The sequence below is a fragment of the Calonectris borealis genome, chromosome W (assembly GCF_964195595.1).
Source record: "Calonectris borealis chromosome W, bCalBor7.hap1.2, whole genome shotgun sequence".
Lineage (NCBI taxonomy): Eukaryota > Metazoa > Chordata > Aves > Procellariiformes > Procellariidae > Calonectris > Calonectris borealis.
Window position 1 is genome coordinate 4,893,913 of NC_134351.1, and position 23,208 is coordinate 4,917,120.

The 23,208-nt window shown below is 44.9% G+C and overlaps 1 protein-coding gene across 1 annotated transcript in view; it reads left to right on the forward strand.

Annotated features, from left to right (window-relative positions):
* Nucleotides 1–3,304: 3,304 nt before the first annotated feature.
* LOC142074997 (lipoxygenase homology domain-containing protein 1-like) overlaps nucleotides 3,305–23,208 on the forward strand; it is a 58,701-nt gene continuing 38,797 nt past the window's right edge. Inside the window, exons 1-2 of the mRNA XM_075135990.1 lie at nucleotides 3,305–3,380; nucleotides 21,239–21,353. Of these exons, the coding sequence (XP_074992091.1) occupies nucleotides 3,305–3,380; nucleotides 21,239–21,353 (191 nt within the window). The remainder of the gene's footprint in view (nucleotides 3,381–21,238; nucleotides 21,354–23,208) is intronic.

A 23,208-nucleotide genomic window follows, 5' to 3' on the forward strand; every position in this document is an offset into this window, starting at 1 on the left:
GTGCCTGCGATTTCTGCTGTGGGCTGATGGCTGTCCCAGAGAGGGGAAAGGTAACAGTTATGAATACACTGCGCTGCAAAGCATCTGTCTGGGGAAATGTGCTGCTTCATCGAATATCTCTGCAGGATCCCCGAGTTCCTCGGGACTGGCAGCATCCGTGTGCCCGGTCGGTGCCTTCGGAGCAGCGTGCCCTTGGTGCCTGCTGAGCCAACCGTCCCGTGCTCGCTCCCAGAAGTGCCATGCAGAGATGTACTATGTGCCTTTCTGCCGCCTTCCAGAAAATAAAGACCTGAAAGTAAACAGGGGATTTCAGGCACGGAGCAGGTCCTGTGGTGCTGATATCCCAGGAGTTTGGCGAGTGAGAGCTGTATCATAAAGAAGGACAGTGATTTTTTTTTTTTGAAATGATTTGAAAATCTTGGAAAAGCAGTTCTTGTGTTTCATCCCAAATCTGTGCTTTGACCTACTTGGAAGCTGTCCCTGAATAATTCACTTTATGATGCTTAATTGAAAGATTTCCATTCAGCATCAGAGGCCATAAAAAATACAGTGCTTTTTTTTTTTAATTATTATTCACATTAAATTGTTGGAGACTGGTGCCAAACACCTGCTAAGGAGGGTGAGACAGACCCCCACCAACCCTGGTGCTCCCCATCTGCTCCTGCCCAGGGTAATGCTGCTGCCACCCTGCTCGGGCTGTGCATCCTGCCATCAAAACATCTGTTCCTCGTGTTCCTGATAACCCACCGCCGATGCCATCCCTCCCTTCCAGGCTGCCTCCTGGAAACCCCCAGATTTATCTAGGAAGAGTTTTAAATGATGTGTATTAAAGACTTAACATGGCCAAACCCTTTGACTTACCAATACTTACGGTATCATTCACTTGGGCAGCATACCATCGAGTAAATAGCACTTAATTTATCATTTGAGGAAGCTGTGGGTTGAGTTATCCCACAAGGCAGGGCGGGTGGTAGCAGGAGGCTCTGTATCATCATCCTACAGCCCTGCCATAAATTCAGCTCTCGCTTCTTCCATTAGTGTGATTTAGTGCCAGGCTGACTGTCCTGCTTGGTTTACGTACATTTGAGCTACACCAGAGAAGTTCAGGGTGGTTTTCCATATCACAATTTTTAATTAAACTTCATTTTCTGTGACAAAACCCATAACAGCACTTTTGAATAGGAAGAAATAAATTTATTTTTTTTTTTTTTTAGAACGAGAGGAAATGGCCTCAAGTTGCGCCAAGGGAGGTTTAGATTGGACATTAGGAGAAATTTCTTTACTGAAAGAGTGGTCAGGCCTTGGAACAGGCTGCCCAGGGAAGTGGTTGAGTCACCATCCCTGGAGGTATTTAAAAGACGTGTAGATGAGGTGCTTAGGGACATGGTTTAGTGGGCATGGTGGTGTTGGGTTGATGGTTGGACTCGATGATCTTAGAGGTCTTTTCCAACCTTAATGATTCTATGATTCTTTTCTCTTCCTCTTCACAGTCAGGCTTTAAATCATCTGCTCCTGACTGCAGCTGAGATTGACCTGGTCTCATGGTGTTTGTCCTTCCCTTACCTGCCACGAGAGCCTGCCAGAGCCTCTGCATGCCAACCCAGGCTGAACGGTTGGGGCTGTACACTTACACCGTTGTGGGGCTTGGACCACGGCTACAGTGGTGGCTTAGGTGGGAAGAGAGATGTTGAAGGACCCGCAGTCCCTTCCTATCTCCAGCTGGCATATTTGCCTCTGGGCACGGGATTGAAACCGCTGTTGCACGTACTAGATGTTAGGTGAGCCCCATGCTGGTATCCCTGGGCACAAGCTGGGTGCTGGGCATGCTTCATGCTGTGGTGTCCTTCCAACCGTGATGTTACATCATTTATTTTTCCCATCCTCCACCTATCTCACCTCAATATTTGTCCATAAGAGCTGTCAGATGGGTATATTTGTGTTTGTTTTCAGTTATTAATCTAAGTTTTATTTTTCTTTGGTTGGCCAAGGTGGGCTGTTGTAAGGGCACCTTGTGTAAACCGCATACAGTGTCTTCTTCTGATTGTAGTATTTATTTATTGAGCATTGATTTTTCATTTGCTTGGAGGTGCAGCAGAGTAACTGGGGGACGGAGGAGCTGGATGTGGGAGTGTGTTGCTGATGCTACAGAGGTCTCCAGACAGAGATCCTGGAGGTGTTTGTTTTTTCTGGTCATTGGCCTGGCTGGTCAAAAAAAAAAAAATTCCATGTAAAGTTGAGACCTTTGTTATCAGTAAGGTGATCCTGACACCATGAATAATGGAGAGGAAATGCAGACCAGTGCGATATGGTTGCTTGGTGGGTCTCCTTTTTCACCTGCCCATCTGTCTTATAACCACATGACTGGATAGCACTAAGTAATTTTTCATGAGGTTTCTGAAGCTGCTACATGTTATGAGGCAGAGAAATGCCTCTGTTTTATCCTGTCCTGAACTGGCTTGTGAAGGACAAGAAGTGACTTGACCATGTGCCCTCATCTGACTGATTTTTCAGGGAGCTACAACCTTGATTGGCACCTCTTGATACTGTAGACCCAGATTGTCAACTGACCCTGAGCGGGAGCTGAGGCAGCTCTGAAAAAAAGAGAAAGTTCTCAGCACAGACCAATGAATAAATAATAATAACGAAAAGGAGAAAACCCAAAGACCAGGAGAGACAAAAGAGAGAGGAAGGTGCCTTAGTCAAGGAGGTGAAGGAAGGCAGGAGGAGTCAGAAGGAGGTTGGCTGTTGGCACCTGTGGGCTGAGAAGGACAAGGGACTCCAGGACATACCTACGCTGAGCTGGGGAGGAGGAAGGACACTACGAAACGAGGGCAGCCCAGCCCTAGGCAGGGAGAGGAGAACTAAAGGACTTTGGCAATTGGTAAAGGAGCCAGGGCGGGTGGCAGAAATCAGGTTAAGGCAATCACAGAACATCGTTAAAAGTGTAGGGGTGAAAAAAAATGACATGAAAGAAAAGACCAAAAAGAACAAAGTAGAAGAGGAGGAGGAAGAGGAAGAGGAGGTAGTGGAAGAGGTAGTTGAGGAGATAATTGAGGAAAATGGCGAAGATGAAAGCCAGGAGAAAAAAAGCAAAAAGAAATCAAAGTCCGAGGACTCAGAGAATGATGGGGAAGTGAAGAAAAAGAAAAAGAAAAAAACCAAGCGAAGAGAGTATAGCAGTGAGGATGAGGATGACTATGAGCACAGAAAGAAAAAGAAGAAAAAAGGCAAAAAAGGCAAAGAAAAGAAGAAGAAGAAAGGTGACAAGTCCAAGAAAGGAAAGACGGATGAGAATTTTTTGGAGATGTACGAACAGGAGCTTCGGGACTATCATTCGGACTCCTCCAATGCGACAGAAGATGAGTACAACAAAAAAAAAGGTCAGATCCATCGTTTCTCATCTCCCCTCTTGAGCAGGCAGTTACGCTGTTGGCCCTGCAGATGCCCATCTCGGGACCCTTCCTTGGGGGGGGCAGGCACTTGTCTTTCCTGTGTGGGGAATATATCTAATTAAATAAGGATTTTTACTATGTGAGGTGGCACTGACAGATTGTGTCTGTATTAGCTTTTCCGTTTATGAAGTCACTTTGCCCTGTGCATGGTACTGCTGTAACTACATTTTCCTAATTAATATTTGCATTGTGGTGCCATTCAGAAGCTGCAATCATCAGATGTGGACAGGCTGGAAAGGGTCCAGAGAAGGGCCACAAAGATGATCAAAGGACTGGGAAGCCTGCCATATGAGGAAAGGCTGAGAGAACAGGATTTGTTCAGCCTTGAGAAAAGAAGGCTTAGGGGAGACCTTGTCACCATGTTCCAATGTTTAAAGGGTGGCTACAAAGGAGATGGAGACTCCCTTTTTACAAGGAGTCACATGGAAAAGACGAGGGGTACTCCTGGGGAGATTCCAATTGGACATAAGAGGAAAATTTTTCACAATGAGAACAATCAGTCATTGGAATAATCTCCCCAGGGAAGTGGTGGATTCCCCAACATTGGACACTTTTAAGATTCGGCTGGACAGGGTGCTGGGCCATCTTGTCTAGACCGTGCTTTTGCTAAGAAAGGTTGACCAGATGATCCTTGAGGTCCCTTCCAACCTGGAATTCTATGATAACTCCCCTTGTATAAGCAGGATACATAGCAAAGATGCATAGTCCTGCTCAAGCACATGCAGCAGGAACCTGCCGGTGATTTCAGCAATCCGATGAGCAGGCAGGACCGTTTAGGATTGATGTAGAAGCAGGAGGTCCAGCACACCATCCCTCTGGTTGTTGTAAGTAACCAAATAGGCTGGGGAAATATTGCTGGTTGTCTCTAAACCTTAATACTGTGTTGGTACAATAAATAGTCCACCCGTTTTATATGCACAGGGTACTTTAGTTCAGTGCATGGTGAGCTATGCAGTGGCTTAAGGTTTTAGATAATGCACTCAGTTTCATTAGAAGACCATGGTCTGGAGAAGGATTGCAGCCATCAGCCTGGCAACATCTAGACAACTTGTGGAAAAAGATTGTACTTTAGCATTTTATCTGCTGGGTGGCAGCTAGTAACCCCATCCCCAGCAAACCTGCAGCGCTGTAGCAGAGAAGTGAGGAGACTGCAAGGCGAGCAGCAAAGACCCATGGTGTAGCTCCATGATTAAAAGAAAAAAGCCCTTGATATGTAGGAGGATGCTCCCAAGCACAGCGAGGTTATCTCCTTATCGGAGAGGTGGGCAGCAAGGAGGTAACGGACTGCTGAGGGGTGACACTGGCCACCCATTACCTGTGCAACTGGATCTTGGCATGACCGGGGCAAGACACTTAACCTCTCAGCACTGTGGTTTCCCCATCAGTTAATTAGAGTAATAACACGTCTCGTATGTGGCAATTTGGAGAACCGAGTGTGCCTAAGGAATCTTGTAAAGCATCTTAGGCTTGCGGTGTGGTTATAGGTTAACTATAACTGATGACTTCTGTGATGGTGCCGTATGGCTGTACGGGAAAAGAAAAATGATCCAACTGCTCCGATGCAGGAGAAGCAAGGCCCTCCCATATACACTGTATTTAGGCCATGCACATAACCTCCTTCATTTGCAATGGCTCTTTAGGGGGAGAGAGGTTGTCTCCCCCCATACCACAATTGTTTTTATAGTAGAGGAATAATAATGGTTTCACTTTTCAAAGAGAGAAGTTCCAGCAAATGTTCGTAATAATCTCTATGCGGTCTTCTGCTTCGTTTCTCAACAGTTTCTGCAGGGAAGGTAATAGCTTGTGGTTGAAACATTGGGGAATGAATTAAGCAGGGACTTGGTTCTTATAGTCCCTATCAGAAATTTAAAAACTTGGTCCAAAACTTGCAACACTTACTGTCCTGACAGCCCCAGGAGCTCCAAGAAACTTGTCACGTGGCCAAAAGCCCCAAGAGTGAACCACTGGTTGCTCCCTTGGATCGTGGACTCTCCTTCTTGAGCTGTGTCTCAGTATTTTGCACCTTCAATTTCCAGATATTTATGGAAGCAAGTGCAGACGTATGTGAGGGAAGAAACAGAGGGCAAGGGAGAGGAGAAGGACGTTGGGTAGGACATATGCAATTAATGAGGTTTTCCACCAGTGAAAACCTGCTACTGGCCATTTGGTACCAAAAAGCAAAAGCTCAGGAGCAAACTCTAACTGCTCTTTGCTTGAGTTTCAGCTATTCCCTCTGCCGTGCACTGTGCTGCTGCTTTTCCTATTTCGATTCAAAACAGCAGATTTTTTTGTGTGACTTAATCGGAGACCACTGCTGCTTTTCTTCCAAAGGACCATTGAGTGAAGTGGCTGTTGTTGGTCACTTTTGAGAAATGTGTGACCTCTGCAAAAAGCCTCCCAGAAGCTTTGGGGATGTCAGCTGCCTTTGGTACTGGTGAATATTCGATAAAGAGATATTTCAGTCCACAAGCTGTGATTCCTTTTGCTATAAAAATAAAAGAAAGACGTTGTAAAAGTTTTATAAGCAGGGAGTCGATGGTGCCTGTGTCATCTGATGTCTTCTTTATCTTATTGTATTTGCAAACAGGAGAAGTGATCCCCCCCATCACATTCAATCGATGACTGAAGAACAAGGTAAATTCAGCTCCTGGGGACAGGAAAACAAAAGATATCAAGTGGCTGGGTGATAGCGTATCTGAGAAAATTATAGCAGAGATAGCAGGCACTTTTAACTAAATTGCAGCTGTTGTCCATTCCTGTGATCTTGGTGATAATGAGATTAGTTATTTATTAATAAGTATTTGCAAAGTTACTTGTACAGTACAGTACAGAAGGCTCTGAGAAGACCTTATTGGGGCCTTTCAATACTTAAATGGGGCTTATAAGAAAGATGGAGAGAGAGTTTTTACCAAGGCCTGTAGTGACGTGGCAAGGGGCAATGGTTTTAAACTGAAAGACAGTAGGTTTAGATTGGACATAAGGAAGAAATGTTTTATGATGAGGGTGGTGAAACACTGGAACAGGTTGCCCAGAGAAGCTGTGGATGCCCCATCCCTGGAAGTGTTCAGGGTCAGGTTGGACGGGGCAACCTGATCTAGTGAGAGATGTCTCTGACCATGGCAGAGGGGTTGGACTAGATGATCTTTAAAGGTCCCTTCCAACCCAAACCATTCTATGATTCTATGATCCTGAATTGCCAATAATAGTGCAAACAGGGCACACTCTGTAATGTAAACTTAATCTGTGGAATCAGTAGATTTAAAGTCCAGTAGGTATCCAGAGACTGTTCATATAGCACCCTGGCTGCCGAAACCATCATTAAAGCTTCTATAGGTACTTGAGGTTCAGAGTGGATGTCCGAGACCTGAAATAAACCCTTTGCAGGAACTCCATCTCTTTCTTTCTCCTTATCTTTCTCTTGATACCTTGAATCTTGTCTGTGACAGGGAAGAGAGAGACTGGCACGGTTATTTATCCTCCTGCTCAGGTTTGGGGTCAGAGAACCATGAAGGAAGGGACCAAGTGACACTATCTCTTTTCTGGATCACTTCTGCCAAAGCCACGGATATCTCTGGGTTGGTAGGAAGAAAGAAAAAGTTTCCTTCTCCAAACTTGCATTTATGTCATTAACTGAGTCTTCCCTCTGGCTGAGCTGGTAGCTGCTGGCTTGGTGACTCCAGCCCGGAGACATCCATGGGCTGTGGCAGATGGTGGAAAGGTCCCTCCTGTACTGTGTCACAGTAAAGTGCTGCTGACTCAGGAGATCTTGGGGCTTCCCTCTTTGCATAGCTATAGCTTACCAAGAGGCATATCTCATTTCAGAGGAAAACAATCTTTTTTGGGTCCTATTGATGATAAAATCCTCTTTTTAAAATGTTCTCCCCTCTTTTTTTCCTGCTGAGTTTCAGATCTGGATGTTAAGAAGTGGGTATCTTTCCTTTAAAGAGAACCAAATCTTCTAGTGGGTTTTCCTTGTCTCTTGGAAGTTTTACTGTAGCATATAGTCAGACCTGCCGCACCATGCTCACTTGGTCACCATCTCCAGGGCCAAGGTTTCCAGGACTGTTTCACAGAGGACGAAGGATAAGGCACTTCCATACCTGCAATCTCTTAAATGGCAGGTCTGCGTGACAGTAAATGCCTAGGAAAGCTTAGGTGACTCGTGGTGATAAAGTCACCATAGAGGTCCATGGGAAACGTACACTCCCATGCAAGGGAGCAAAGCTTGGATTAGCTCCCAGGAGATGCAGTGCTTGGAGGCTGCAGTCGTCTCTTCCAGGGACAGATGCTGAGCACTTTGTATGAAACACTGCTGGGTCATCCATATTGCGCAAAGGGTGAAGCTGGACTTCAGCGATCTTGGCAGTGCCGGTAATAATTATAAAAGGAAGAAAGCTACTCAAGAAATGCATGGTTTTATTAACCCATTGTCTCAAATGATGATGGGAGGAGGGAAATGGCCGCTGTTGATCTGTAAATAGATGCGCGGCACACGTTTTATTGCGTTACATTTATCACATCATGTTCCTTTCGCAACCGCAGCAAAGGGTTACCCAGAAAAAGCATTCAGGACACGCCGAGTTTATTGCTAAATTCTGTTTAATGTACTTTAGCAGCGGAATGGAGGAGGAGAGCAAGTACCGTGTGGTCGCCAGCTCTCTCCCTGTGCTAAATACAGAACTGGAGAGACGTATCACATACTTTTATGATAGATGATCATCAGTTGCAAAATCACCTCATCTGCGCCCTGCACCCACTGATCTTCCCGAACCGAGGCTTTGATTAATATTCCAGATCGGAAGGAACAAGGACTCCTCTTTGGAAGACAGATATTTTTTCTCCTTACTGCTAAAATGAGCTTTGGTTTTAAGCATAAAACATTCAAAGAAGAGTTCTGTACCAGCGGCAATTTTATGTCTTGTGATCCAGTGGGACATGCGAAGCATGCTACTGAGAGAAGGTGGTGCTGCACCTGCCTTGGAGATGTGATGGATCACACTTGGTTGCATCTCAGCATTTTCCATAGTTACAAATTGCCACATGAAATATGAATTTTGAAAAGTTTAGATCACTTTTAGAGTTTGTTAGATGAGTGTACCCGGGAACTATCAGCTTGTGTGACAGAACAAGCCAACACTTAAACTAACTGTGATCTTAAAGTGTTGATTAAGTTGCAGGAGCACTTGCTAATATTTTTATGTAGGCACCAAGAAATCTTTGGCCTGGCTATCCGACACCCCCGGCTACACACCTGTGTAGTCCCACTGAAGAGTTAAAGTTGCCTGGAGGTGTCACGCTGAAATGGGGCCTTACAGATTGGAAATGAGCGATTGAAATGCTGCGGATGGGGCTTTGCAAGGAGTCACAGTGGCTCTTCGTCTTTGACCTCCGTGGTCGGCCGTTGACCCGCAGCAGGGCTGCTGTTAGTCGCTGGTATGGAAAATCAGGATCGTAAAGCAGATGAGTGCAAATAAACCTTTCAGAGCAAGCCCTCGCTGGTATCTGAAGGTTTAGGCCCTTGAAGATTTCTCCTTTCGTTTGCAGATGTGCTCAGCAAGCGCAGAGCTTATGTGTTATGTGGGGGGAGTGAGCCCTTGTGCACTCCCCACCGCTCCCTCTCCCCGGGCAGGACCCAGCAGCCTCAAACATATGCAGAAGCCGTCCTTGTTACGCACACACGATCCTTTCGGGATGGCTCAGCCCAGCTGGCAGCACCAAAAACAGCATCGAGGAACAGCTGTAGGCGCCAGGCTGCCAAACGCAGGGCGCAGCTGATGTGCCGGCTGATGCCTGCAAAACCCACGCGCGTGAGGGCTGCGGTTTTCCAGCATCGCTGCTCTCCTCACACCCAAAATAGTTAAATCTGAACGGAATGACAATTTCAGTTTTATATCCTTAATTGTCTGTGGCTACTTTTTAGACTGAGCGTTTGGGTTTTGGACTTTAAAAGAAAATATCTGAGAGTTCCTGAGGAGAAACGGAACAAGATTTCCCTGAGAAGCAGATGTTTAATGCAGGTTAATCTATTCAATTCTAGATGTGTTCCCCCCAACCCATGTGTCCCATCAGCCTGGATTTCATGATCTGTAACATCTGAGGTGGAGGGCAAGTTGTCCTTTCTGAGGAAGGTGACCTTTAGAGGATGCAGGACTAGAACTCGACCACTTTGGAATAATTCAAGAAGATTTGGGTTTTTTTTTCTTTTTCTTTTCCTCTTTTTTTTTTTTTTTTTAAAACCCTTAAGAAACTAAGTGAGATTCCTGTGTTTTTAGAAAATCCAAGATTTTCCTGGGTAGTTTTTTCATTCTCTGGTTGCAGAAAGAAAACTGAGGAGCTGCTTTTGCTCACAGGTACGGCAGGTTTCTCCTCTGGTGCATCAAATTCCCATTTTTCAGGACTGCATTGGTATTTTAAGGATCATGAGTTTTGTTCCCATTTATACTGTGCTAAATATACATCTTCCAGGCTCTCCATGAAGCTTATCATCATGTCCCTGGGTATCTCGACAAGCATCTAATACTGGTCCATCAAAACAGCAGAATTGCCTCCATCTGGATGGAAAGCCTGGGCAGAAAATCGTACTGAGCTTTAAGGGACAGAGAAGGAACCAGGGCAGACCAGTTTTTTATTCCAGCTTAGGTCAATTCCCACAGCCTCAGGTGAGGTGGTTTATCCATCCAGGATAAACCTGGATGCCCCAGGAAAGCAAAAACTTGCAGTAGGGTTGGTGTCAAGAACCTCTGACTGCTGCTGGGATGCTATGATTTACTGGGGGTTTCTGTTGAGGATGCAACCAGGACGTTAGATGTTACTTCCAGATGACCTCACAACATACTTTTTGTCTGTTTAAGGCCTCTTCTTGCTGCTACAATAAATATTTGTTTATTCTCAGTGCCTTGGGGGTGCAGATATTTCCCCAGGCATTGTCAGAGGGGTTTTTCTTCTGCCTTTGGTTTTTCTTTCTTGCTGGACACAGTTGTGCAACACAATGTCACAAACACCTGAGTGGCAACATTTAAAAACCACCTGAAAGTGATAATTGTGGCTTTTGTTGATGGATTTATATGCATTGCAAGACTCGCTGGACACATATCACAAAGTAGTTGTTCATATTGCTGTAATCAGATGTGGCTGGTTAGAAACTCTCGGTCTTTTTGGCACTTCACCCCCTGATGTTCAGATCTGCTGTATTTTTCCACATCAGTTTGGTGTCTTCCATTTTATAGACGTCTGTGTCATAGTGGTTTCTCTATCAGACTTGCTCGATGAGCTGCAACTGTTAATCAGGAGATATTTGCAAAGAAGGAAGAGGTAGGAGGTGGGAAGGTCATAGTTTGTTTCTGTTCATATTTGTTGGTGGGGTTTTTTTAAAATCTTTTCTAAGGTGTTAGTTGGATAGTAGTAGCTGTCTGTCGTGAATGATTAAGTCATGGAGTTATAATTAATTCACGATGACATCTAACAACGTGTGTGTAAATATAGGTAAAACACATAACTTGTACTTATAACAAGCTTCTGACAAGTATCGGTCCCTGCTTATGCCACGCATCAACCTGAAATGCAGCTGGAAATCGGGTCTGGAAAAAGGTGCTGGTTCCTCAGCCGAGAGCTGCCGAGGGCGCATCGTCACCTTCCGGCTTGCAGACGGTGTGCCCGCCGTGGGGCGACTGTCCCTGCTCGCAGCATCATCTGGTCCTCACCTGCCGGTGGCTTTGCCAGCTGTTGAACACGACCCTGCCGGATTCACTGCCTTGAGCCGAGCGGTTTGGAAACACGTTGTTGTCGGTGTGTTTTTCTCTGCAAAAACTCAGCCGTTCCCCAGAAACAAACTGGGAGAAACGCCCTGCTCATGTCAGGGAACATCCAGCATCCAACACCTGCAATGCCTCCAGACCAAGGACGCTGGGGGTTCAGCAAAAACAATGATCGTTGGTGACATTGCTCTTCCCGCTACCTGGGTATTGGGGGTCAGAGCTGGCAGCATGGAGAGCATCTTTCCTTGGTCTTGGTTGTCCTGCTGCCTGGACAACTAGAAGGAAGGGGCTCTTATTTGAATCTGGTCTTGGGATGACGTGACAGACAGCAGGGAATTACTTGTGGTTGCATTCTGCAGACACATTGCTCTACCGCAGACTTTGCTTGCTCAATGTTGCAAATAAAATATACCTCATATTTTACCCAGGCTGCATTTTACACTTCCCATTGGACAGTGACGACTGATGTTGTCGTCCACAGTTGTGATTCAGAGACACCCGGTGTCCTGGCAGGCCCTCCCTGTCTCCAAAAGATAATGAAAGAAATGGAACAGGTTTTTCTCGAAAATGTTTCTCTCTCCTGAGGCACAGTGTTTTCCTCCAGCACAATTTAAACTCGAATAACAAAGATGTCGATTGCTAAGCTAATTCTACTTTGCTGTTTTTTCTGATGGTGCTAAGGCAAAAGTACTTTTAAGTGATAGCTGGAGCACCAGATGAATCGAGTTTGGCTTCCTACGGTGCATGAGAATGAAATGTTGATTTTGCAATAGCTGATGAAGTAAACCAAACTCTAAACCACAACTACTCTGCCTGTGGGAACAGACGGGACAGTATTCAGCTTTGGATTTATATTTTAAGAGATACACGATGTTTCAGAGCTCAAGATAATGCTATCTGTGTGTACTAGTGGTAAGTTTGCAGCAAACTTCCCTAATTCGTGTTGGTGAAGTGTGTCAAAATGCAAGATCCTATTAGTTCTGAAATTCTTTATATAATCTATGAATAACAAAACATATAACAGTGTGCAGACAGTCCAAATATTCGTGGAAAAAATCCCTCTCTTTTGCTTTGAATAATTAATTTGGCATCCATGCCGGACTCAAAAGCTGCTTTCGCTAAAGCATATAAAAGGCAAGCAATCTCTCGTAGTGTGTGAGGCCCAAATCTGTTCACAGTCTCGCCAATATGACTCCAAAGTCATTGTGCTCAAATCAATGGCGTTAGTCAGGATTTGCCCCAGAGTGAATGAGAGAAGAATTTGACTCATTTTGTGTATGACAAAAGATTATTTCTCCAACTGTGGCTTGATAAAAACAAACAAGCGCTGATTTCAAAGGCCCATCTTCACGGTGGGTAAAGGATGGTCCTGATAAAACTATAACCGTAGTATTTAATGAGTGTGTTCATTTGCATAGAGCATTATTTTGGCAGACATAACCTGTAACAGCCAGCACAGACCCTTAAAAACTTCCAAGTATTTTGCATAAATGTCAAGGTACTCTTCAGGTGCTCCAAGACAAACATACGCTGAAGTGCTTCGGTAGGAGCCAGAGTGATTGGTGCTTTGCATGAATCAACATTAAGTGAATATTGAGAATAATCAGTGAATTCCCAACTGGAAATATGGTGAAGTGCAAACAACCATTACCTCTGCTGAGGTAAATGCATCCTGCTAAATGGATGCATCTGAAGGTAGCTCTGATAGCCCCAGCTTCAAAACAGTTTGTGTTGGTTTGGGTTTATATTCAAGATGAAGACAGCATCTTGCCGCTTTCTTCCGCTGCTTTGGTGTAGGAGGGTTTAGTTCTTGCTCACCTTGTGCATGCAGCCCGGAGGTATGGGTTTGTGGATCTCTGAGGAAGCAGGCGGTGATGAGGAAGGTGAGGTTTGTGATAGATCAGCTCAGAGAAGAGTAAAAGGCAGAGATGCTGGAGGGTGGTGGTGCATCACAGGCTGCCTCCAGGACACCGGTGCTTCTGTGCATGCTGGGATGTTTCATGTCTGCAGCCATTTTGGAGCTTTCACCCCCTCTTTTTCCCTGCCCATGCTCACAGCATGGCTCGGCTCTTGTTTCTCCTTTCTCTCCTCCTTACCCAAACTCTTTGATGACTCCTTGCTAGCTTTGCTGTCTTATTCCACCTGTTTAATCGTTCTTATGGCATAACCCTTAGTTTTTTTCTACCAAGGGCCACTCTTGCTAGAAAACAGTTAGGCGCTGTCATGAGGTCCAGCTCAGTTCTCCATACTCACCGTATAAGAACATGACCTGAAGGGTTCTGCAGTCACTGCCCTAGTTGGTGCTAAGCAGTCCCATGTTGCTGGAGTCAGAAAAAAATGAATTTATCAGCCAAAGCACTCTTCTGATCTGAAGATATTCCTTCCTTGTGGAGCTAAAGGAATTTTGCACGCTCTTAGCTAGAGGATCTCAGTCTTCGCCTGTCAGTCTTTACAGATTTACAATAATTTTAGCAACCATTTTGAAGCAAGTGTTTCTCTACTCTGGCCATTGAATGGATGGGTTAATAGCATCAGCTCTTTCTGCCAGACAGGGAAATGGATATAAGTTCTTTCAGCGACGCTGCAATGTAACCTGTTACTGATTTTATGCTGCCTGTATCTTGCGCTTGAAATGACCATTTCAGCTTATTTTCAGCAAAGAAACTAGTGTCTATTATTTCCTTCATTGAGCTTGCATACACCCATGAAAAGCAGTAATGGGTTTGCAGTCCATAGCAAATCAGTTCTGTTTAGCTTGCTGAAACTTTCCCGGGTTTCCGAAGTCTTCATGCCGGATAGCTGAACAGTGGAGTCAGCTGGGGCTTCAAGTGAACGGAATTCTACTTGATTGAGATAATATTTGGAACAAAAGAGTCTGTATCAGTGGCTGTATTAAAAGCTTTGTATTGACTCTGCCTAGCCCATTGGGAGAGAAGCAAGATGTGGAGGCTGGCCTGAAAGTCATAGAATCATACAGGTTGGAAAAGACCTCTAAGATCATCGTGTCCAACCGTCAACCCAACACCACCATGCCCACTACACCATGTCCCTAAGGGCCTCATCTACACGTCTTTTAAATACGTCCAGGGATGGGGACTCCACCACTTCCCTGGGCAGCCTGTTCCAAGGCCTAACCACTCTTTCAGTAAAGAAATTTTTCCTAATGTCCAATCTAAACCTCCCTTGGCGCAACTTGAAGCCATTTCCTCTTGTCCTATCGCTAGTTACTTGGGAGAAGAGACCAACACCCACCTCGCTACAACCTCCTTTCAGGTAGTTGTAGAGCACGATGAGGTCTCCCCTCAGCCTCCTCTTCTCCAGGCTAAACAACCCCAGTTCCCTCAGCCGCTCCTCATAAGACTTGTGCTCCAGGCCCTTCACCAGCTTCGTTGCCCTCCTCTGGACGCGCTCCAGCACCTCCATGTCTTTCTTGTAGTGAGGGGCCCAAAACTGAACACAGTATTCGAGGTGCGGCCTCACCAGTGCCGAGTACAGGGGCACGATCACCTCCCTATTCCTGCTGGCCACACTATTTCTGATACAGGCCAGGATGCCGTTGGCCTTCTTGGCCGCCTGAGCACACTGCCGGCTCATGTTCAGCCGGCTGTCAACCAGTACCCCCAGGTCCTTTTCCTCTGGGCAGCTTTCCAGCCACTCTTCCCCAAGCCTGTAGCGTTGCCTGGGGTTGTTGTGGCCGAAGTGCAGGACCCGGCACTTGGCCTTGTTGAATCTCATACAGTTGGCCTCAGCCCATCGATCCAGCCTGTCCAGGTCCCTCTGCAGAGCCTTCCTACCCTCCAGCAGATCAACACTCCCGCCCAACTTGGTGTCGTCTGCAAACTTACTGAGGGAGCACTCGATCCCCTCGTCCAGATCATTGATGAAGATATTGAACAGGACCGGCCCCAGTACTGAGCCCTGGGGAACACCGCTCGTGACCGGCCGCCAACTGGATTTAACTCCGTTGACCACAACTCTCTGGGCTCGGCCGTCCAGCCAGTTTTTTACCCAGCGAAGAGTGTACCTGTCTAGGCCGTGAGCCACCAGCTTCTCTAGGAGAATGCTGTGGGAGACAGTGTCAAAGGCCTTACTGAAGTCCAAGTAGACCACATCCACTGCCTTTCCCTCATCCACTAGGCGGGTCACCTGGTCATAGAAGGAGATCAGGTTGGTCAAGCAGGACCTGCCTTCCATGAACCCGTGCTGGTCAAGCATTCCCATACTAACACTGTAGATTACTGTAACTTGGCCATGTTCTGGGCACTCAGAATAGATTTACCTTGACCTTGGGGGTGAGATTGTTTACCAATTAAAAGCACCTAAATATAGGTGTCTTCCTGCGAGCAGTGTCCCATGCAGCAGGACAATGTTCAAACTGGGATCCAGTACTCTCCCTTTTGCTTTTGCAACGTCTCTTTGGGGCTCCTCTACCCATGGTGCATGATGAACTCAGCCAACACTGGTAGGAAAAGCGCTAAGGAGTAGCACAGATGGGCAGGAGCATCTTAACACTGGCTTAATGCCCTGACCGAGCAGCAGCTTGGGTGAAGAGGCATGGACATTTGGGGCACCCTGTCCATGTTTGAAGGGAGGCAGAAGACCAACGTCAATATTTGACACGGGGACATGAGAATGTCATGGTTTGCACCTTATGTTTGACCAAGAAGGAAATAGGAGTATGGTGGGTGCAAAGCTATCTATCCATGGAGAGGCTAAGAGATCTGTGCCAAAGTAAATCTCGATGTGTAAGACCAGCAGGAATACATATAAGGAGTTGTTTATCAGATCATGGAAGCCAAAAGTTATTGCAAAGCTCTGAAGAAAGTTCATGTTTCAAGTCCTGCTGACCAAGATGGGGAAAACTAGAAACTCTTGAGGTGTGTAGCTGGTAAACTATTGCAGTGTCTCCTTAGGACTGGTCTCTCAGCTGACTCTGTGGAGGAGATGTCAGTGGGGTTGAACCAGCCCTCCCAAACTCCACTATGAGAGCAGATCTCTTTGAGGAGCTTAAAGGTTCCCCACTATAACTCTCAATGATGTCAGACAGCTAAAAGCGAAGCCGCTACATACTGACATCCCGTAAATCACTAAGGGAAGAGGGAGACTTTATGGATGCACTTGGAAACTTCAAGGGTAATCATAAAATCCCTGTGGATGCTCTTTTTATTTTCATTCAGTAATTGCTTCCACGGAGGAGGAGTCTAAATAGTAAGATACAGCCAAATCTGGAATGATTATACCAAAACCTCATTCTATCCTGAAAAACTTTGCTATAATTTGTCTTTAGCTGTTGGACCGAGCAACAGCCCCGAAAGAAATCTTGAACTGACTATGTGCATCAGTGTCAAAGGATGGGAAAACAGCAATCTTTGTATTTCATTACTTTGCAAAGAAATATTGCAGATTTGTTGTAGGTTGGTTGTTCTTTTTTTTTTTTTTACCCTTCCATTTGACAATATAAACTAGATGGATTATCTTTTTTTTTTTTAACTTTGCCTGATAATAAGCATATATTCCATGTGAAACTGATGCAGGTGGAAGATAAGAAAAGCGAATAAAGAAGTGGCCAAACTTATTTACACACTGCCCCTGTTAAAAATGAATTGGGAGATTCTGGAGAATGGGTAGATATTTTCTGCCAGTGGAGGGGTTTTAAGGGCTGGCATCTTTGCACCATTGAGGCAAATCTTTGGTGAGCATTAAAGCCCATGATCCTGAGAATATTTACAGCAGTGACGGAGGTGAATTCTTAGTAGGCAATTCAGATCTCTTGAGTGGTGGAGAGGGGTTTGAAAAATGGGGACTCAAAATGAGGAGAAGATTGGAAATCCTGTGAGAGCATCCAAGAAGAAAGAAAGGAACTTGGTGGGAAGGGAAGACCTAGCTTGCATGATGAAACAGATATGATACTTGCGATATTTAACTTCTGTATTTTCTTAATCTTCCCCTTCACAGATGGGGCACTGAAGTAGCAAAATTGATCTTTCTAGCCCAGATTCCACCTTTGGTTAGAAGTGTGACTTCCATTGAAATCCAATTTCAAGCTTTTCAGCTAATTTGGCTTTATTGTCCCAAATCATAAATGCTTGGGATTTGCTAAGGTTGGACATGTTCTCTGAAAGCCAGAATGTCCAGTTATTCGGGAGCAAACTCCTGGGATGGTTAAGAAATGTCACTAGTCTACAGTTCTTCTTGTCTTATATCACGGTGTCGTGGTTTAACCTGGCAGGCAGCCAAACCCCTCCCAGCGGGACGGGGAGAGGATCGGAAGGGTAAGAGTGAGAAAAAGTCATGGGTTGAGATAAAGACAGTTTAATAGAACAGAAAAGGGAGAATAATAATAATAATGATAGAATATACAAAATGAGTGATGCACAATGCAATTGCTCACCACTCGCGCTGACCAATAACCAAGTAGCGATCGCTACTTCCTGGAACACGCCTACCATTCATATACTGAGCATGATGTCACATGGTATGGAATACCCCATTGGCCAGCTGGGCCAGCTGTCCCAGCTATGCTCCCTCCTGATGCTTGTTTTGTTTTGTGTGGTGGGTTTTTTTTGGTTTTTTGTTTTTTGTTTTTTGTTTTTTTTAGGCTGAATGTCCTTGACTAGCAGGGCACTTAGCAACAACTGAAAACATCAGTGTGTTATCAACATTCTTCTCATACTAAATCCAAAACACAGCACCAGGAAGAAATTTAACTCTATCCCAGCCGAAACCAGGACACGCGGACACTGTTCCCAGCGAAGGGGCCTGGGGTACAAAATGCTGCCCCCACAGCACTGTATACTTTTCTGCCTGCTGGGTCCTCAGGCTGCAAAGATGCTCCCAGCAAAGGTGACACCCATCAGCTGTCAGTGCTTGATCAAAAATAAAAGAAATGCAAAGAAAGGAAACAATCCTGGATCCAGACTGCTGAACTTTCATGCCTTCGAAGGAAATCGCTAAATAAGCCGTGTTAGTCTCCAAGTGCCTTTTCCAGAAAAAGCTAGCATCAATATTACTGTTAGACTTTTATTTTCTTCCTATAAAGGAAGTCATGCATCCTGCGTCCATGACATCACTGGAAAGCTGTGACATCATTTACTTGCACAGCTGGCCGCACAGCTGTAGTGCTGAAGAAGGGGCAGCAGGGCTCTTTTCCTCTTCCGGGGGTGCACCGTGGCACGTGTCAAATGCGGTGACATGCTGGTGTCACCTACCCAGCCCCCCCTTTTGTCCCTCTGTGCAAAGTTAATTAAAACAGTGCTAACGACAGTGTATGCTCAGTAATGACCTGTGCTACTCGGACAGGGCTCAGCACATCTGTCCCAGTAAAAACTGCTCACCCATGCGCTGCCTGCTCGCTGCGGTACGTGGAGGCTGAATTTGGGCTTGTGAACCTAAAGCGCAAATTTGTACGTGCTCAGGGCTTGTGTTTCCTTGCAACTGTGAGACTCTCATTGTGGGAATTAAAGAAGGGTTTTGATTTTTAAGGAGGGATTATTGTGGCTTGTTGATGGTGTTGTCTTAGACACTTAATTTCCTTGTATCCCATCATCTCATTTGTTAGGAGTTGAAAAGTAGATCAGTCTGACTTACATCTTCTGTAAGGAAATTAAGGTTAGATGTATAGATGAGGTGACGTCAATACCGGCAGAGGTGCAGCAGACCGGTTCAGGAATGGGTTTCACTTGATGTAACATGGGCAGATGTAACATGACAGACTCTGCCTGCCACATATAACGTGTAAGTCCTAGCACTTCTCCAGCAGTAAAAAAAACCTCACTAGAAAACCTGCCTGAGCTTTTGAAACGTCTCTGGGAAATTACAGAGTGTTGTGATGATGTTTTTTTCTCCCTTTTCAACAGGAAAAAATGCCTTCAGCCATGTGCCCGCCGGCACGAAGCTGGGCACAACTTGACCTCACCCCCTGAAAACAGGAACAGGGCCAAATTTTGCTGAGCCTCTGTGGGGAGAGGGGACACGATGCGTTCAAGGCCCTTTTCCCGAATGAAAGCTTGCAGAGGGATGCTCAGCTGTAACCGCCACTTTGGCAATGCCTATAGGATGCTCTGACAGTGATAAGTACTTCCACGGTACAGATAAGTTGCAGTACGCTTTGAGATGGCCAGAATTAAATGGCTGCTATAAACGAGCGCAGCAATATTATAACTTAATGACGTAAGCTCGCTGTTTCCAAAGCAGAAAGCTACAGCGCTGAAAACCATGAAGCGATCGGTGGTGAATCACTGGGGCAGGGTGGATTATGAGTCTTCCTCCTGTTAATGGCTAATGCGAGGACGTCGTCTGTCTCTCCGCGCTATGCCAAACATCTCCTGTTGGCATGTGTGAATGCTAACAGGAGGAAGGTGAAATGAAAACATTGTTCGTACGTATTACTCATGTGCAAACTGTGGATTTCATATTCTTTTTTTTGCAAAGAAATCTCCTCTTCCTTTGAGCCCATAAATGAAATACGCCAAGCCAAGGGATTCTTAAAATTTAGCCGAGCACAGATCATAACTTACTGTGTTTGTTATAATAAAGTCCCCTTTCTGTCCTATTTACATTCGTGGAAATGTGAGTTTAGGAAAATATTATGGTTGTTTTTTCTGTCTCAGTGCAAAAGACATGGTGTAGTGGGTATGGTGGTGGGTTGACGGTTGGACTCGATGATCTTAGAGGTCTTTTCCAACATTAATGATTCTATGATTCTATGAAAAGAGCTGCTGGAAATGAAGAGTAGTTTCTAACCAGTTTTACGTAAGTGGCCTGGGTTTTGCTCTAGCACTCCGTCTCCATGCTTTTCAGTTAAAATGGTGATTTAATTTCTTCTCCGTGATGCTTTGAGGTAAGAGTGTTAGTGGGGAAAAAACATTTGATGCTCAAAGTAGAGTCCCAATACGGTTTTTGTCTCTCTTGAATTTATATGTGATGTAGCGAGGAAAAGATGGGCACTAACAAGATACCTAACCGTTCTGATGCACCCATGAAGAAGGACATTTTTACAGCATTAATTCTGAGAAATCACATACTTAGCAGTCAGGCTGTGCAAGATGAAATGATGAAAGTTTAACCTTTCCTCCAACTTGTAGGTCTGAGCCTGAAATATCATTATTAGCTAATGACCATCACGTGGTCTAAGGCCAAAAAAGGGCCATCAGGATGGTTGGTCTGGCCATAGGCAAAGTTTTATGATTTCTTCCAACTCCTCCCTGTACTGAGCCAAGCAAGACTTGTCCTTCAGAAAGGTAACCTGTTTTCAAGCCTTAAGTCTTGTTCTAACTTCACTGTTAAGAAATATGTGTCTGACCGTGATTTAAATCTATCTAGCTTTACCTTCTGGCCATTGGATCTTGTCATGCCTTAGTCCACTTGAGTAAAAGGCTGTTTTTAACTTGTGTGTCTCCCGAGAAGATATTGGTGTGTGGTAATAAAGTCACCACTCAATCTACTACTTGGAAAAATAAGTTGATAGAGCTTTGAGACTTTAATTTAAGCATTTTCCTACCTTATTCTCATCATGATTTACCATTTTAGTCTTCGGTGAAGTCTCCAGAACAGCAGAAATGCAAACTTTCTGGCTGTAGTGATTTCTCAGCTTCATACAAATACATTATCAGAGCAAACAGCAAAGCGTACATTACGTTAATGTGTGCATCAATGAAAAATGGCTCAACAGCTTTAACACTTCGCATAAATTTATCTGTTATATGTAATACATGCACGTGCATTATGGTGGGGGAGGCGATGTGTTCACAGAGAATTGTTTTATTTTCAGCAAAATCTGTCCTAACTCAATCCCTCTCTGCCCACGTAAAGTGTCTGCAGCAGTTTTAGTTTGATGTGATGGTTTTCACCAGTTGTGTTGATCCTTAGCAGGGACTATGATCTATCCAAGAGCTGGGTGTTTTTCGGTGGTGGGTGCAGAGATCAGTCTCTGGGGTCTGTTTTTCAGCTCAGGTTTGAGGATGACTTGGACCTATAATGTATAGGGTTAGGGATTTCTCCTGTTATCCTGATCTTTCTTTTCTCCTTCCACAGTTTACGAGGTGGTGACAGTGACAGGAGATGTCCGGGGAGCAGGAACCGACGCCAATGTCTTTGTTACTCTCTTTGGAGAGCTTGGGATTACTCCCAAGACTCATCTCACAAGCAAGTGAGTATCTGGAAGGAAATCTGTATCTTTGAGGCCTCTTCTTCAGTAACTTTTATTGCATTTTGATGAAATGTAATATTGTGTTGATGGATGCTGAGGGGATAAATCTAAAAGGTATTTTGAGATCTCCAGGGAAATCTGAATTTTTGCAGTTGCATGTTTCTTACCAAATCCCTTGCAAACCTGCAGTCCTTTCTGTAGGTGGAAATGTGTGTTCAGATCCGTATTATGTAAGGCTCACACTTGCAAGGTGTGGGGATACTTGCTTTTCTAAAAGCTTAAATTAGAACCTCCCAATTTAGGAGCTGAGAATATTCATCGCTTGTTGGAGTGGGCATGATGGACCATGTTCGCATGCCTAAATCCCACTGAGGTCTCCCTGCTAAGTCAGGTATAGGGAGATAAGCGTCCTTGAATGTTTCTGAAGAGTACCTCAGTGGGTTTGAAGTAATGTTGTTGATGGATAACCACCCACACCCAGCCATAGGTAATCTGAGGCAAGCAGAAATGGAAGAATTGCAGCTGTTCCCCAATTTAGGCTGTTTCCATCCTATCTGCTGTGTGCTTGGTTGCACACCGTTGTGGTTGCACACCGTTGTGGTGGCACTATTCTGTTTTTCTCCAGCTGATGCTAATGCCAACCTCTGGATGCAACTTCTCAATTCTTATCGCTGTGTTGAACTTAGCGGAACCCGTATTTTATCATGTAAGAACATACTATGAGGCTTTTGACTCTCTCAATAGCGTTTTTTGTTTAAAATAAAAGTAAGCATCAGAGCCAGCAGGTGCTCAGCTCCCACGAAAGCAAGGTGACTCTTAACAAAGTCCCAGCTGTGCACGTAGTAATTTTCCCTTAGCCAGACAATTGCACTTAGAGAGATCAGAAATCCCTTCTCCATGGGGTCTAGGAGAGGCTGTGTGTCTCTGTTTTTCGGTGTTCTTATTGTTTTGGTTTTCTTGAAAATGTGCTTCAGAATGTCACACGTGCTAATGTCACACGGTAACTTCACATTTTCTCCGTTTCTACAGCACCGACAAGAGGTACCTGCAGCTATTTTAAATTTTACCCTCAAAAGAGCTTCTCTTCCCAGTGAAGCAACTCAAACATGAGAGTCTGTAAAGAAAATGATATGGGAATGGTAAAGAAAATACATGAAATTTCAGCCCTGTTTGCCATATTTGAAATTCAGAAATCAGAGCTAGGCAAAGGCGTTTTATTACCCCAGCATCTCTAGGAACACTGTGGAGAACTTGCTGATTGTATATGATAGATCTATACAAAATGCTTTCCGTCTGTGATTTCCGTCTAGACATCCCAATGAAGTTATAAAGCTGAATACCATTTCTCTTCATTTAACAAAGAAGGAAACCGAGGCAAGGAGGTAAAAGATGACATGGTCCCATAGCAGAGCTGGGAGCATGGTCCCCAGTGGCAGAGCTGGGAGCAGCAGCAGCTCTGCTGGGGGAAGAGCTTCTAGCACCCAAAACCTGCCTCGTAGTATTTGGCAAAGCCATCAAAGCTGCATCTGCTTTCCAGGGAGTTTTCTTGTGGTCAGCATTTACGTAAAGAGCCATTTAATTGTGAAAGTGCTCTTCTGCATGTGGCTATGGAAAGAATCCAAATATTACATTCTAAAAAAAATAATAAAAATACTGTATGTCCTTTAGAGAAGAAGTCAGGAGATCTCCATAATAGATTTCTTAATCAGCTGTGACGTTAAACGAGCTACCGGTTGTATAAGTCACCTTTGGTGGCACTCTGGTGAATGCCTGCTCTTTCCTTCTGCACTCATCACCTTTTTCTTGTGAAAGAAATAAAGAAGGGACACGCAGGGATGGCTTTAGCTTGCAGCAG